At 41.1% G+C, this 16,088-nt stretch overlaps 1 protein-coding gene across 1 annotated transcript in view; it reads left to right on the top strand.

The window, feature by feature from the left end:
- Positions 1-78: 78 nt before the first annotated feature.
- NEDD4 (NEDD4 E3 ubiquitin protein ligase) overlaps positions 79-16,088 on the top strand; it is a gene marked incomplete at its 5' end in the record, with an annotated part of 54,813 nt that continues 38,803 nt past the window's right edge. The window contains 5 exons of the mRNA XM_082769012.1: positions 79-144; positions 9,008-9,081; positions 10,797-10,875; positions 11,958-11,996; positions 13,578-13,631. Coding sequence (XP_082625138.1) covers positions 100-144; positions 9,008-9,081; positions 10,797-10,875; positions 11,958-11,996; positions 13,578-13,631 — 291 coding nt within the window. The remainder of the gene's footprint in view (positions 145-9,007; positions 9,082-10,796; positions 10,876-11,957; positions 11,997-13,577; positions 13,632-16,088) is intronic.

Genomic DNA, 16,088 nt, shown 5'->3' with positions numbered 1-16,088 from the left:
GGGCAGCGGGGGCGCGCGCGCGCGCTCTCGTGCTGCGGCGGGCGGGGGCGGGCCGGGGGCGGCGGCGGCGGCGGCGGCGGCGGGAGCGCGCGCGCGGCCATGGCGGCCTCAGGCGCGGAGGTGCTGGGGCTGCCGGGCCCGGAGGTGAGCGGGGGGGGGGGGCGCGGGGGCGCGCCCGGCCGGGGGCTGGGGGGGGGCTTCCTGCGGGCCGGGGGGTGCCGAGGGGGGGCGGCGGGGCGGGGGGCGGCCCTGCGGCCACTTGTTGCGGCTCGGGGGCGGCGCGCAACTTGGGCTCGCCCTGCCGGGTCCTGGCCGGCTTTGTTGCTCTGCAGCCCGGCAAAGGGGGGCTCGCAAAGTGCCCCGGTCCCTGCTGCAGGCGGAGCTGGGGGAGGCGGGGGCTCGCTGGGCGTGCGGCGAGGCCGCGGGGCTCGGCTTTGTCCGTGGTTCCGCGTGGCCGAACTGCTTCGGGTCGCGGTGTGGGCAGTTTGTGCCCTTTGTGTGTGCGCAGGGACCGAGCGGGGCTCCCCCCGCTCCGCCGCGGGGCACGGTGCGAGCAAACGGCGCCGCAAGGGGCCTCAGGGGCTGCTCCGTGGCCGCTGCCCTCCTCCCCGCGGTGTTTTGGGCTCCTCTCGGTGCCTGTCCGCGCTCTGCTGCTCCCCCAGGGCCATGGGTCCGCCCGGGCTGTGAACCAAAGCTGCGGTAACACAAGAGCTGTCACCGGCAGGGCCGCGGTGCTTGCCGCAGCTGGTGCGCGGGGTTACGAGGTGAGGTGGGGAGCAGGCTCTGACCCCTCAGCCGAAGGCAGCGTGACAGCCAGAGTTGTCTTCGCTTCCCTCGCCCACCGAGTTTATTCATTTATGGCTAATTTCTCGGTTGATGGTGTGTTAGTCACTTGGACTTAACGCACAGCATCGCTAGCGTGGTGTTGCTGGCACAAACAACATGATAGCGAAGGGGCTGGGCTCGGGAGGAAGCTGTAGGTGAGGTTATTTGGTGTCCAGGTGGTTATTGTATGTGCTATATTCGGGTCAGTGCCAGGATCTAGCAGATGCAGTTCTTAACTTCTCTGGTTCAGTTGTTTATCTATAAAATGGATATAACGTCCTTCTGTCACCCACAGGACTTCTTGTGATTTGCGTGGATACTGAAATAACCAGCACCAGAAAAGTCCGTGGTGAAAACTAATTCTGTGTGCACAGCAGGGTCTTAACACTGTGTGGAAAGTGAGGTCTGGGGTCACGTGCTGAAAAATGAGGAAAGGAGAAAATACAGAATAGTTTTGAACAACATCAACTTTGTTTACTTGGTAAGGTGTCTCAGAAAAAAAACCACAGTTTGATTGTATCATCAAAAGTTCTAACAGGATTAATATGTAGGAACAGTATTAGAAGAAATGTGAACGCTAATCAAGTGTCGACTTTTTTTTGAGCTGTTTTACATTGCAGGTGGAGTATATAGAAAAAAGGCAAATGGAACAAATTGCACTTCCTACTACAGCAGGTCTCAGTGTAGGAAAATAAAGAGCTTTAAGAACAGTTAAACGATGGCTTTCTGTCATCTCGTTAACCTTTTCCAGAAGAGGAAAGCAGTGCCCTGATGAGCTTCTTGCCACTAGGTCAGGCCTTTTGCGGTGCTCGCACCACCTGCTGCAGCCTTTGGCTTACCCGTGAGGTGGGTGCCTGTGCCTGTGTGATCGGGATGCTCCAAGCGTTGCTTCAGACCTGTGGGAGCTGACTGACACAGCTGCTGCTGCTGCTTTTCTTTGTCATAGTAGTGGCGACTTTGCTGGAGCTCTTAAACGTGCTTGTTGAGGTAGGGTGTCCTTCACTACAGTGGTTTCCTTTGGCTGAGGGACTTTCTAACACAAAACCTCCAGGTTGTTCAGGCTTGGATTTGTATAGAGGAAACACTGGGATCTAGCATTTCCTAACACTGCACCACTCGCTTTCAGTTAGTGAAATCGGCTTTTGGTTAGTCAGTGATGGCAACTGGCTGCCATAATAAATACAGCATTTTGAACAGCAGTTGTCAAATGGTTTTTCAAAAATTGGAGCAAGACTAGTTGGAATCTTAGCTGCTGTTCTGTTAATGCTGTAGTTACAGAGGGAATTGCATTTTTTAGTTAGAGAGGGAATTGTAGTGGGAGCTTAGAGGCAGGGAGACATCGTGCCTGACCTACTCACCATTTTAGCAGTCACTGGAGAGCTGCCCCCTGCCGAATGAGCGATCTGGTTTTCTGCAGGTCATGGAAGGTTTCGCAGATGCATATGGCATTCTGCTCTGGAAAACTTCAAATATACTCTTTTGTTCCTTCAGAATATACTACTGGACCAGTTTTTTAATGACTACTTAGCTTGCTGCTGGTGAACTGAATGTCTTGGACTTACGGTTTGTCTTCTCCACTTCTGCGTGCCTTCCACCAGAGCCCTTCTCATAGCACTGAAATAGAGATGATGCTGACAACCAGAAATCTGACAGATGCTGTTTGGAGGCTGTCGGGGCCTATTCTTCCTTTGGGTTGCTTCTGATGAGAACAGTAATTATGCCTGGCTCGTTACCGTCTAGGCTGGAGACAGCCTAGTACTTCTGTTTGGGTTCACACCCTGTGGCCTCCCCAGCACCTCTGTGCTGCTGCCTGCTCCCTCTGCCTGTGCTGCTGTGGGGCACCCAAACACTAACAGCAGGCACGCATCCCAGCTCCAGAAATGCTCAGAAACTACAGGTTGTGAAGGCTTTACCTACTTTCTGCAAGGCAGAAAAAACAGTTGACAAAAATCCAGTGTATGTATGTGGTGTAGCTGAGACACTTACAGAAACAGTGATGGGTTTGCCTTTTTTTTTTTTTTTTTAAATATAATTTGTGTAGATCTGGTGATTTCAAGAAGCTGTCTTACGGAGTTGTTCTTGTGTGTTTAAGCCTTTTTCTTCAGGGTGATCTAAAAAATGCCAGGTGTGACTTGTGGATATGGGGTTGTGCTTGTTGAAGAGTGATTTTTTGTCTTTTATTAAAAAGGGAAGAAAAAAAGATAGCTTAAAAATATGCTGGCAGACTTTTAACTCCATTAGTGGTCTTCTTGAGTTTTTCCTTAATTCAGAAGCGGAGGCATTAAATACAATCTATAGCAACATCGGGCATTTGGGGAAGGATGAGGCTTCCTTACTGGTGAACACGAAATGTTCTGTGGCACAACCGCATCCAGGCTCTCGGTGCGTTAGTGAGACTGGACTGCAACCAGCAGATGGAAGTCAAGGACCTTGTGTTTATCAGATTGATTGCTGTAGTTCTGCAACAGGAATCTTCCTGAGTCGAAAACTTGCCTGGCTTGCCTGGAGAGAATTTCTTTAAAGACAAAAGGTCCGGCTGTGCCGTAAGTCGTGCCTGCTTCCTGCCTCCTGGTGAAACGGGCTGGTGGTGCAAAGCGAGCTAGCGGTCTGCACAGGTCACCTAACGCACACATTGCAAGTCTGCCTCACCTGCAAGGTGACAAGCATCAGTCTCTTCTCCTGGGCTGCTTAAGGGAAAATATTCTGTGCTAACCTCAGTGCAGATAATGTAATAACGTAGATACTGTTTGAGTTGAACAGATGGCTTATCGCTCAAGAAATGCAATTAAGGAATTTGTTTTTGGTGTGAAACGCTAGCATAACTTCTTATGGTCACTAATGATCTCGAAGCTTAAAAAACAAACAGACAAAACCTTTAACTGAAACATGAAATAAGCAAAGTGCACTTGGATGGGAGAAACAGACTGGGACCCTTGCTGAGATGTGTGTGTTTTCTTTTTGCTTGTTTCTTTTTAGCATGTAGAAACAGCAGTGTCACCTACTAAAACAGCAGAAAGAAGCTATCCATTCAACACAAACATATATTTGCTGTAGCTATCACTTGTTTTCAGCCTTATTTCCCAGCTGCTCCTAGGCTTCAGAGCCTGTGATGATGTCCTTGTATCAGTTTGTGCTTGGAATACAAGATAACAGTACTGTAAAACTGAGTGCCTTGAGTAAGATGGCTCTCAGATGTGAGTTGCCTGTTATAAAACAAACTGTATATCTGTGGTGTCTGTATTTAATGCTAGCACTTATTCTGTATTGGGGTCGGTGGGCTTTAGTGCCTTTCAACCCATGCAGGTGTCCTGCCTCTTCTTGCTGTTTCCTCATTAGTGAGGTGAGCAGTCTGCAGATGTGCACTGCAGAACCCCGTGTAGTAGTTGATCAGCTCTTTTCTTCTGCAATTTGCAGACCTCGGTACACGGGATGGGAGGGATCCCTGTGTGCTCTGTACAACACATTCAGCCCCTCGACCATCCCTTTCTTTTGATGCCCTGTCGCTAGGCCAGGCTGTATACTGGTTTCAGTTGTCAACTTGCAAATTGTTGGTATGTTTATTTCAGCTTGCCTTATCTGTATGTACTTGAGGCAGTGTCTTCTGTTCTCTTTTCGTCTGTGCACGTTATGCAGACATGTTATGAAACTTAAGAAAACTGTAACGTATAATTTCAGATATTACCAAAATCTTTGAAGGTGTTGCTACTGCACTGTTTTGTAGTTGCAACATCCTTTGATGCTTCTTTCTTGGCTAAATTTAATGGTCGTTGATTCTTGACCTATCTAACTGGAACAGAAGAATAACAGGATGTTATTGCCTAGAGCAGTTGTTCACTACAAAGTGTGCTCTCTGTAAGGCACGCCGACTTTTACATTGGCTTCCGCAAAAAAGCTGTTTAGTAGCCCAGCATATAGTACCTTTAATGTTTCATGTTAACAATCCATTTTTTGCTGTCTCCTTGTATTCTGTATGAACCTTTTCTGTAGAAGTATATTAAAAATAATCAGAACTTGAATCAAAGATTAAAGAAAAATCAATAAAATTATTTTTTCAATACTAATCTAATATGTACTGTGGAGAACCCTTCTTCTAATCTAAAACATTTGTCTTTATTGCCATACAAATTTTTAATGAGAATTTTACCTGTGTCTTGCATGAAGTGCTTTTTCGGTATGGTAGCTGGTCATGCGAGTCTGACTCAATGGCCAGGCAGCTGTTGGAGGTTCAGAATGCCTGGAAGCATTGTTCAATCCGAAAAATGGATTACAGCTTGCTGAAAGCTCTGGTGCAATTTTTTTGGACTCAAGGTGTTTACATTAACATCAAAGAACATTTACAGGCACTGAATTAGATAACACAAAACTGTGTGTGTTGTCTTCCTTGTTCAAGTGAAGAAGGGCAATTAGTAGCGTAACACAGTCGTAGTCAAATTATTGCATGTTGCAGACATGAATGAGTGGTAAAGGCAAATGCCTTGTGCTGCTGTAACATTATAATGTTTCAACACACAAAAAGAAAAATTTGGAACTTTTTTCCCCCTCCCCTGTGTCAGGTATAGGCAGCAGCTGAAACTTGTAAGTTTACAACTTACAACTCTGTGTTGTAATCTGATTGTGAATCTTTTCACCTTTGACTTGTGTGGGCCACGTTTTATCATTTGCTGTCTGTGGGCCTGGCAAAGCACTCAACGTACACACGTGCATGCCCACGCTCAGGGACTGGAATCTGCCTTTGGGGGTTTGTACTAAGCTTACACTTTATCATCGCTCTCTGGATTAGTTGATATCTTGTGCTGCAGTCATTGCCATGTCATCACTTCTTCATTTGTGCCATCTTTCTCACCCTTTCATTCTGTATATGTCTCATGGTCATTCTTTAGCTCTGTCCTGGACTTTCACCACTAAAATGATTGCTACTCTGCCAGTCACTCCTCCAAGCTGTCTTTAGGATTGATTTCCTACCACATGAATTTGGAAAAGTTGGAGGTGGGTATGGACGGTGTTAATATTTGTATCCCTGGTCATTGATTATAACTAACTGTGCTGTAACCACACTATTCTGGTAAAACCATTCTATTCTGGTAAAGCAGTGATGAGGTTTTCAGCTTCTTAAATACTTGCAATTTCTCTCTAAAGGCTCCTTTCTTGTCCAAAACTAAATCTGAGACCTTCTCACCTTAATCTGTATGAATGGAATCTAGGTAGATTCATAGTGACTTCAGTGGAAATGAAACGCTACTTTTAGAAATGCAAATTTTATCTTTATTAGTTTGACTCTTGCTTTGCTATGTAGGGAATGCATTTTAAAAACTACTTGACACCTATTTTAATAGGCATACGTAAAAATGTATGCTGCGTTGCTATCCAAGTATGGCAGGTTGGCAGGCATTTAAATCTTTGTTATTTGATTGTCTACGGATCAGCACGTAAACCATCTATTTCATGTTCTTTTTGTTATATACAATCTGTTAGTAAACAGAGCAATTGTTAGTGAATGTGAAAGCGACACGACAGAACGAGTTGGGTTCAATTTATGTTAATTCGACAATTTGGATGAGTTTGTGGAAGCGTTTGGTGCATCCTGGACTTGGTGCAAAGGAGAAGTTGAGAGTGGGTGTGTCATGAGATTATTCTGTCTGGCCATCTTAAAGGCCTGCTCACCTTTTTATCTTCCCTTCTAGTTAATTTCAGGAGTGCAAAAGCATTGTTAGGCGTTTATACCCCGGAAGAGGCTGTTGAGGAGATAAATTGGACTTCGAGAGAGCGGTTTCCTGAGAAGCTGCAGTGCTGCTAGGCATGGCTGGCGTGTTCCTGCCTGGCTGCCTGTGCTGCCTCCTGCTGCAGCACCGCTGGAAGCATCGCAGTGGGAAGAGTAGAGAGGCAAGCCTAAAGGTGACTGCAGGCACGCCAGACAAGGTGCTGCTGCAGCCCCACTGTGGCTCCGACCACGAAAACTCTCAGGCTGTAGCTGCCTGTGGGTCTACAGAAGCACTTACCCGTCCACCATTTCTCCCACGTTTGGCTACGAAGTGGGCAAATACTGATTTCCTCAGCGTGGTGAATGAAGAAGACAAGGCTCAAAGTTGCTTTTGAAGCCTTGAAATCTTGGTTTTGAACTTGGTCCCTGCAGATGTGTTGAAGTTAGCTCTGTCTGCTAGGGGAGCACACAGCTGCCTAGTAAGGATGTCAGGAGTAAGGCTGGGACACAGAGTGCCAGTGAGGAGATGCTGGAAAAAAACGGAAAGTACACCCTTTATTATTATTTTTCTTTCCCTCAGACCTTGAAACAGGGCAGGTCAGAGCACTGAGTAGGGCATAGCTGTTTCAAGGAGAGTGGAGTAAGCACAGGTGTGGTGTACTGCATGGAGCTCTAATATCTCACAGCTCGACTGTGATCAGCCAGGCCCAGTTGCTGGTACACGGGGAAGAAGAGGTCATACGGTCGTGCTGCAGACCTGTATCCTGTCAGCAGACCTCTGTCCTCTGCCAGATGATCAGGGCAGAATGAGTCACTCCAGGGCAATGTCTTTCTGACTGCTTTTGGGTCAACCTGTCTGAGTTTCTCATGGTCTGCCCTGCTCAGTGGTGTGACCAGAGACTGGGCAGCTCCTGGTGTGAGCTCACATCAGTTTAAAAAACACACATTTAAAACAAACAAACAAAAAAAACCACACGTGCGTGGTGGTTGTTGCTAGATCTCTTGTTTCTGGCCTATTACATTTCCTGTTAGGAGACAGTTTTCTCTGAGGTGAATCTGGGGGATATATTTGTGGTTTGGCTGGGATTGTCTGGGCTGCTTGACCGTTTTATTGTGCAGGTGGCTGCGGTTCCTCTCAGCCCCCTGGCAATCAGCTCAGAGCGGGGGAGAAGGCCTCAGGACTAGCGCTCTAATAGCGTCCATCAGCTCTGTGAGCCCCTCCCGTTGGTGTGGGTTGGGGAGTCCAGCCCTGCGGTTATATGGGAGCCTGAGGACAAAGCAAACTCCCCTGAGTGCTCCCTATGTGTCTCCTTTTGAAGGCACTTTCTGTCTTTCCCAAGCCTTCTGCTTTCCCAAGAAACGGTGCTCTCTCCTCCCCTGAGAGCAGCTGGGCCTTTGCTCCTGAATTCCACACCTTACCACAGGAACCCTGCACGACTGTGTCTGTGCGTTTTTGTTAATTAGCAGGAGTGTAATTGCAAGTCGAACTTATGTGTCCTTGTCAAACTGTAATCTGAATAATGCGTAGCTGAAATAGTGGGTTGTTTCTTGTTTTTAAGATCTCACACCTTGCTGACACAACTTAAAAAATGCCATTTTTGGGGGCATAGCCTCTCTGTGCTATAAAATAAAAAATAGATGCCCAAGTTCTTCATTCTTAACTTTTTTTTTTTTCTTCACTGCTTATCAGTCTGTTCTGACAAATTTGATACCCTTTTACATCCTCCCAGAAAATAAACTTATTGTCAGGGGTTATTTCTCACCTGGTTATGAATGCTGGGATGCTATTAGGTAAAAACCGCATGTTTTTGGCTAAGTGCATATTCCAAGTGGCTTAAATGGCTAGTGAGGTGTAAGTGACAAACAGTGCTTTGCTTCCTTCCAAACAGAAGTCGTGACAGTGGTCAGTGTGCTCTCACAGGGTCCCTGCCTGCTCTGGTAAAGGGCAGCCAGGAGCTGCCTGCAAAGAAACAGAGGGCTGGAAGCTGCTCCTGGATGCTCTCCTTTCCGTGAGCAGCTGGGAGGTGGTGAAAGCCGCCGGGCTCTGCAAATTGTGGCAACAACAGCTCGCTCTTACTTGCCCTTGCTCTAGAAGGTATTTGTGGGTGTGCTGTGCAGTATGTGCAAACCGATGGGAGTGTATTGCAAGGCTTTTGGGGGAAATGGTGACTGCCACTGCCGGGCTAATTTATCTTCATCTTGTTTCTGAGGGGTTTTTAGGAAGGAAGGCTAGCAGGGACAATTGTATGCTGTGTTAACGATTCTGTCCTGAAGGATGGTGGTAATACTTGAAAAGAGGTTAAAAGTAGAATAAACTTGCTACTGAATTTTAGGGCTGTTTCTATCAGATGAAATACCTGCATTACTTGTGTGTAGTTCTCAGTATGAATCCAGAACTGTACCAAGAATTGCTTTTTAGTTCTATAAACAAAAAATAGATCTGAAAAATAAATGACTGAATACATCCTGAATTTTATGTTTTAGGAGAACACACGAATTGTCAGGGTGAAGGTTATAGCTGGAATTGGTCTGGCCAAGAAGGATATTCTAGGAGCCAGGTAAGGAAAAAATGTGGTTAATGTCTTAATGGACAGCTGATTCTTTATTTTGTTTCCATAGCTATTTAGATCTTAGTAAATGCTACTATGCCTCTTTCCAAAAAAAAAAAAAAAAAAAAAAAAAAAAAGTGTTTTAACTGGCACCTTATAAAAATAATCAGAGGCTATATAAACATGAAGGCGTCTAGTTTCTTGCCCAAAAGTCATGTGGACAGATCTATGCATTGGCAAAACAACATGTGGGAAGGCTCTGCACGCTAAAATAATTCCGTCTTGGAGGATGGATACAGGAACATATTTTACTTCAGTTAGAGTGCAGCTAAAACAACAATAGTTCAGTTTTAATCAAAATTGTCTCATCTGTACTTTAAAGACTTGGAATGAATACCATACTAAACAGTGGTAGCAACAAGAGTACTTTAACTCCAATTATGTGCAGAGGAACAGCATCCACCAATTCCACAGATGTGGTAAACCCATGCCAGTGGCTTCAGGCATGTACAAATTTAAAAGTTAACAATCTGTATAAGGAAAGAAACAATTAAAATGATTTAACATTTACCACAGTAAAGATCAGACTTTGTAATTGGAATGTATTGCAAGATCTTGTAGAATTGGCAAGTGGTAGCATGCAGCTTGTAGTAAAGTTACTTTTTTTTTGTCCTATGAACGGAGTGTCTAAAAAAGTACTGGTGAGTTTAATACTAGTTCTGCTGTCAGCTTTTTTTTTTTTTTTTGAATATGTATAGGAATGCTGTTATTTTACCTCTAGCAGTGTTGTTTTTACATGTGACATCAATTTAGCATTAGAAAAAATTTTCATGCTGCTCATATTTTTAAGCCAGATAATCTGGCTTAAAAATAAATATTTGTTAATTAAATATATTTAAATTTAAATATATTAATTCAATCAAATATAATTACATTTAAATAATTAAAAATATTTTTTCTCACATGCAAATTTCTTACTTTAAAAAAATCAACTTTTCTCATTAATTTAATATGTGAAAACTGTATGTTCTGTTGCATGGCAGATGGTCCTCATTACCTGTTTTAATAGTTTATTTGAGCAATTGAATGCCTTGTTTCTGTTCATGCAAAGTAGTTACTCATATAATGTTTCTTGTACCACAGGAAGGAAAAATATCTGAGGCAGTAGGCTATTTTAAGCTGTCATATTAGACACTTTCATTAACAGAAAAATTCAAGTTAAAGTCTGTGAAACAGAACATTTAGTAAAAATACCAAGTCTTTAAGGAAGTACCTCAAATTCCAGATGTTCGAAATTCTTTTTGTCTAAAACAAGAAGTTTAATAGTTAAGATTTTTCAATCACAACTGATTTTTGTTCAGGTATGTCTTGTAGAAATGCATTAAAATTATTAAATCTTTTCTCATGCAATTAGAATTGTGCAAGAGGAAAGAGAACCAAATTGTAGTGACATACCGAATGTAAAATGGCATAGCTACTATGGTACTAGCTACTGTTAGTAGCTACTACTAATCAAGCATTACTACTGATTATCTCTAAAACTATTTAGAAAATGTTTATTATTGGCAATGGATATGGTGTTTGTAAATAAATTGTAACTAAATGTAACTTTCATAGCTTCTGTTAATTTAAGCTTTTTAAAACTCAACTGCTAATAATGCTATAAATAATAATAAAAAATTATATCTAGCAGTTTGCTTATCTTTTTCTCTTTCCCCCAACAGTGACCCATACGTGAAAGTGACAGTGTATGATCCAGTGACTGGAGTCCTTAGCAGTGTTCAGACAAAAACTATTAGAAAGGTTAGCATTCTTGTCTGTGTGGGTGTATTTTTTATTTATTTATTTTTTTGATCAGACTCTCAGGGGGAGGTAAGAATACAAGAAATAGAAGGATTAATATGCCTCAAGTGAAAGGAGTGTTCCACAATCTACCCTATTTCTCTGTTTATGGTATTATTTTTAGTATTTTCCATTCAATAATTTTATTTGTGGAAGATAGAGAACCACTAAAGAAGGTGAGGTATGTACTGATCCAAAATTGAATAGTTCATGGACATACTGGGTGGTTTTGTTTGTTTTGGGTCTTTAATGTCTCTTTCCGTACAACTTTTCTATTTTGTACATTAAATCGTGCAGTTCACCTGAACCGTGATAGTCCTGGTTTCTCTAGAATACCTGCAGACAAAAGTCAGTGTTAGAAGTGATAATTTATATTAGATCTACTAAAAATGGAAAACTGAGAGATAAAATATTCTTCCAAACTGCTGTTTTCAGATAATGGCTGTGACTTGTATGATGACTGACCGATACGTTTTCTCTTCTTGTTGATAATTGTTAGGTTAGCTATGGTGAGAGTGCAAAACATCTAGAATATTTCTGAAAATAACCACAGTTGAGAAAGGTGTGTGGCTGAGCAGATTATGTTGTTTGGTCGATCTGTGCCTGGTCTTTCTAGATTACATTGGTGAGAGATCTGGCATTTGGTAACAGTTCATAATTTCAGGATTCGTTTATGTTTGTGTGAAAGCAATACAGATAGTGAATCTGGACTCAAGGGGAAGCAGTGACTGTTACTGAAAATGTACCATGAAATAACTGTTTTGGATTGTATGACATGCCTTTTTCTGCTTCCTTGGCATCAGCCAGAATCTGAGAATACTTGTGTAAATTGTCTCTGTTCTGCCCTGCAATAAACAGCATAAGGCTCCTAAGACTTTTATCTGCAATAGCAGTGTTAAAGCTTCTGTGCTTTTAGTGTATTGTTATATGAGATAAAGCAGACATAAAACAAGTAAGCAAAACAACAAAAGATACCTATATAAAATTGTTCCCATAACCCATGTTGTCTTTTTTTTTTTTTTTTTTCTTCCTCCTACATATAGTCCTTAAACCCAAAGTGGAATGAAGAACTTTTATTTAGAGTAAGTGTTTTTCCATTTTTTTAATTTTTTTTTTACAGTCTTATTACCTGTGTTGGTTATTATGTTAACAGCAGGAAAAATATTTTCTTGCTTCTACAGCTTAAGATCAGAAATGCAAACATTAGAATTAATATTCAAACGCTAACAGACTGCTTTCCTTAGAAATACATTTATTTTTAAGACTGAGAATTTAAATATAGCACAACTAAAAATCTTAGCTTCTTTGTTCCATGAAATTTAAAAAAACATTTTTGGGATAGCGCCAATCTTGTCTTATTGGTTCTGGCGTAAAAAGCATAGTATTACTTCTATTTTAGGAGCAAGGTGTAGATTAGATGTCTAATTTATGTCTTACTTGTCCAACAAGCACACAAGCCGTTAGAACATGTACTGTATTGTTGAGAAATTCGTAAACCTAGAGGCCCCGGTTTAGAAAGTGCCTAGTCAAGGGCTCAGACTTCTGTGTTTTTCAGCATGCCTAATAAAGGCAACTTTCTCACATTCAAAATGATGGTGAATTTCCCTCCTCTTATAAACAAATCAAAACTTGATTTATGAGGAAATTGTGACTTTATGTGAAGTAATGTGTAGCATCAGCTTCCAGTCACCAAATTTTATTATGTGCTTTTCTGCAACATTAAAAAAACCTGTACTGTCTGATACCTGTATACGTACAGTTAGTCCTAGAAAGTGATCCTCTGCCCCTTTTTGGTCCTTTCAGACCTCTAGTTAACACAATACACTTGCATTCATTCTAAGCTGCTATTATTAGAGAATCGGTTTTATAATCAAGAAGTCAAAATCATTTAGTTAATATTTTGGTTTTTAATTTGTTTTCCGTGATTCAGAAACTAAATTATCCTTGCGTGTTACCTTGTAGGAGAGCTCATTTAGGCTTTGTCAGAAAATTTGTCCAGGCATTTCTTGTTGTCAACAAAGATTTATGTAAGCATTCTTTACCAAATATATGGTACCATCTACTAAGTGTCATAAATTTTCCACGTAACTTGCTTTTTTTGAATAGCAATTCTTGATAGCTGTAACTGCTGATTCATGTGCTCAAAATGAAGGAGCAATTTCTTCATCTTTGGCAAAAATGACTATGCAGGCAAGTTAGTGGACTTAAGAAATAATTCCTCAGAAAATTCAAAACACCTATGGGTCTTTAAGTATTGGCATACTCCTTTTTCCATGGTATTTTGAAACCTTGCCTGATACTTTTCTGTGTTAACACACATAACAGGTAAGATATCTTTTAACTTTGTTGGGACAAATGCTTCCTGTGGAGAACTGGAAGACCGGGGGTGCGTGCTTGTAGCCAAGGATATTTTGAAAATGTTCATCTTCCAGAATAGAGATATGAGTGATTTATTTTCTTTGGTGTGTAAATATGTATGTATATATAATGTTAGCAATGATACGTTCCTGAACTTGCATACCAAGTTCTATGAGAAACTTTTTTTTGAGTTTTTATTAGTTTTACTGTGTTTATGCAAGAGAAAAGAAATTATGGCATTTGCCTGAAAACAAATAGTGGAATTCAGTGTATATTTTAACTGTTAACATCTTTCTTTTTCCTAGGTTAATCCTCAAAAACACAGACTCCTTTTTGAAGTATTTGATGAAAACCGTTTGGTAGGTCCTTCATTAATATTGCAATTTACTAAATGCTTGAATGAAATTAAGTTCACCTGGATTCTAAGCTCAAGATAAAAGCAAACAAAAAAGCATACCGACATCTATAATGAAACTTAAAGGAAACCTGATTTGTTAATGTGTCTGACATTACCATACTTTGATCTGAAGCAATCATACTATTGCTCTTAACTTCTAATGTGTTTCAACTCAAAAGCATCATTTTTTTATAGTTCGTCTCAAATGATATGGCCAAATCCCTCCCTAATATTGAATACTATGCAATGAATGTTTATTTTTACTACAAATTAGTATTGAGAATGTAGGTATCTGTGTACATGTGTGAGAAGTTTCTTCAGTATGTGAGGAGTAGCACAGAAAAAATGGTGTACCCTTTCTTTGAAAATCTCAACAAGCAGACCCTGGATGCCTATCCCAGGTATATGGTGTCTTATTTTATTTTTTTAAAGCAATTTTAAAATGCGTCATCAGAATTTTTAGTTCACATGGCAGGTTAGGTTAAATGTGAATTTTCAGGATGCTCAAATGTGTGTTTCAAAATGATGTTTTGGGTTATGTCTATTCTTCGTGAGGTAGAAGTACTTTGTAATTAGTCATTGGAGCTTTGCTGCCACCCTGTGGAAGTCAGGATGCATGAATAGAAAATCAGATCCCTAATTTTGGGAAGGCCAATGTTTTCTTTTTCGTTTTGACCAAGAAAATTCCTTACCGTTCTTTCTCTGATCTAAAGTAGATGAGCTGTTTGACCTGGTTTTTTTTTTTTTTTTTTTTTTTGGGAGAGGAGCCAACAAAACATCTTACTGGATCAACTTGGAAAAGGTGCTTTGTTTCCTACATGTGACTGCATTTAGAGATCAAAGCAGCATGCCCTAATCAGTCACTGTATAGTTCTACAATAACAGTATTTTTTTTCTTTCCCATCTCATCATTTGGTCAATGGAAAAGGCTGCCTCCCTATTTCTATTTAGCTTCCTCTTTTGTGGTGAAGACTAAATTTCTGTCCCACATGTCTTGAACTACTTTAAGTCAGTCATATCGTTGCCTTAGCTGTGAGAGTTTGGGATTGATAGACTCCCCCACTTCCATTAATTTATTTTCACGTCATAAATTATGGGTGCCTTGTGCTTTTTCACTAGGATATGTACCTATGATCAAAAGGTGTTTCATCTTTCATGATTTTAGTTGGCTTGAGTATTAAGCAGCATTTCTTCTGCCTATTTGATGACTGTTTAAAATCTAGATGTGAGCAAGCTGATGGAATTCTTTTAGAGCTGTGAGACTGTCCTAATGGGTGATTTCCTCTGTAGAATTTTGTCCCGTGTGCTTTTATTCCTGGTGACTTTTGGGTAGAAATTGAACCTTGAAATCTTAGTTATGCTTTTAAGAAATGTTGCTTTCCTGAAAACTGGGCTCAAAACTCTTCAAAGTCCTGCTTCAATTCCAAGTCCTGCAACATTAATTAAGACTCCAATTGTTGGTGGTTTAACATCTTTCTGTACTAGCTTTAAGACTTGTCAAAAATGCCCTGGTTTGGATCTGATTTATTAAGGGAACACGGAAACTGATTTGTTTTGCTGACTTGATGCAAGCCATTAGTAGAATAAATGGCTTGACCCGTTTGTGGAATGCTCTGTTAGAGCTGTCTTTAAAAGCACATTAGAAAAATCAGTCAGGAAGGAGAATGAGATCGTTTATGAGATGGGCCAGTGCAGGACGTAGCTGACATCTTGAAGTCTTTTCCTGTCTTACAATAACTTGTCCCAGCTCTGCATATTTCAAATGAAGTACCAGAGCCTATGTTATTTGGTAATGAAGAGCTAAATAATATTAAGATTTGCATGGGGCTACAGGTCTTTCCTTTTTTATTAATATTTATTTATTTATTATTGTTATGTCAACTCTAATTCAGTAGGACAGAATGTTGCATTTAGAAGTCATTTCTGGAGTGATTAAGGAAGCTGTAGCTGGCTGGCTATACCTGCAAAATCATAGCTAAAGAAAAATGACATGCTGAGAAATGTGGTTGAAATCTTAACTTCGAGTTGCCAAAATATGTCAGTTTATCATTTACTTATGGATTTCTTGGGAAAATTGGGGGGAAAAAATCATATTATCTGTTGGGGGCAAAAGTGTTGCTTTTTTTTTACTGAAAGTATTGTATCTAATAAAATTGTTGCAATTTGTTGTGCATCACACTAGCATGCTACAAACTGCTACTAATAAATATGTTGTCAGGACAGAAAGGGGCTTTAAGAACTGCATTGTTTCTTCTTCGTTCACACATCTTAGCATGTGCACACTTTTTTTTTTTTTTTTTCTAGTATATTGGTTGTAGTTCAAATGTGACTTTTAAAATCTGTGACCAAGAAAGGTTTTATGGTGTTTGACTTTCCTTCCTGCCCCAACCCCTCTCCAGCACGTAACGTTAGAAGAAGT

This window comes from Aythya marila, assembly GCF_965140915.1.
Source record: "Aythya marila genome assembly, chromosome: 11".
Lineage (NCBI taxonomy): Eukaryota > Metazoa > Chordata > Aves > Anseriformes > Anatidae > Aythya > Aythya marila.
Note: the sequence above shows the minus strand (reverse complement) of the source record. Positions and strands in the feature narration are given on the sequence as shown.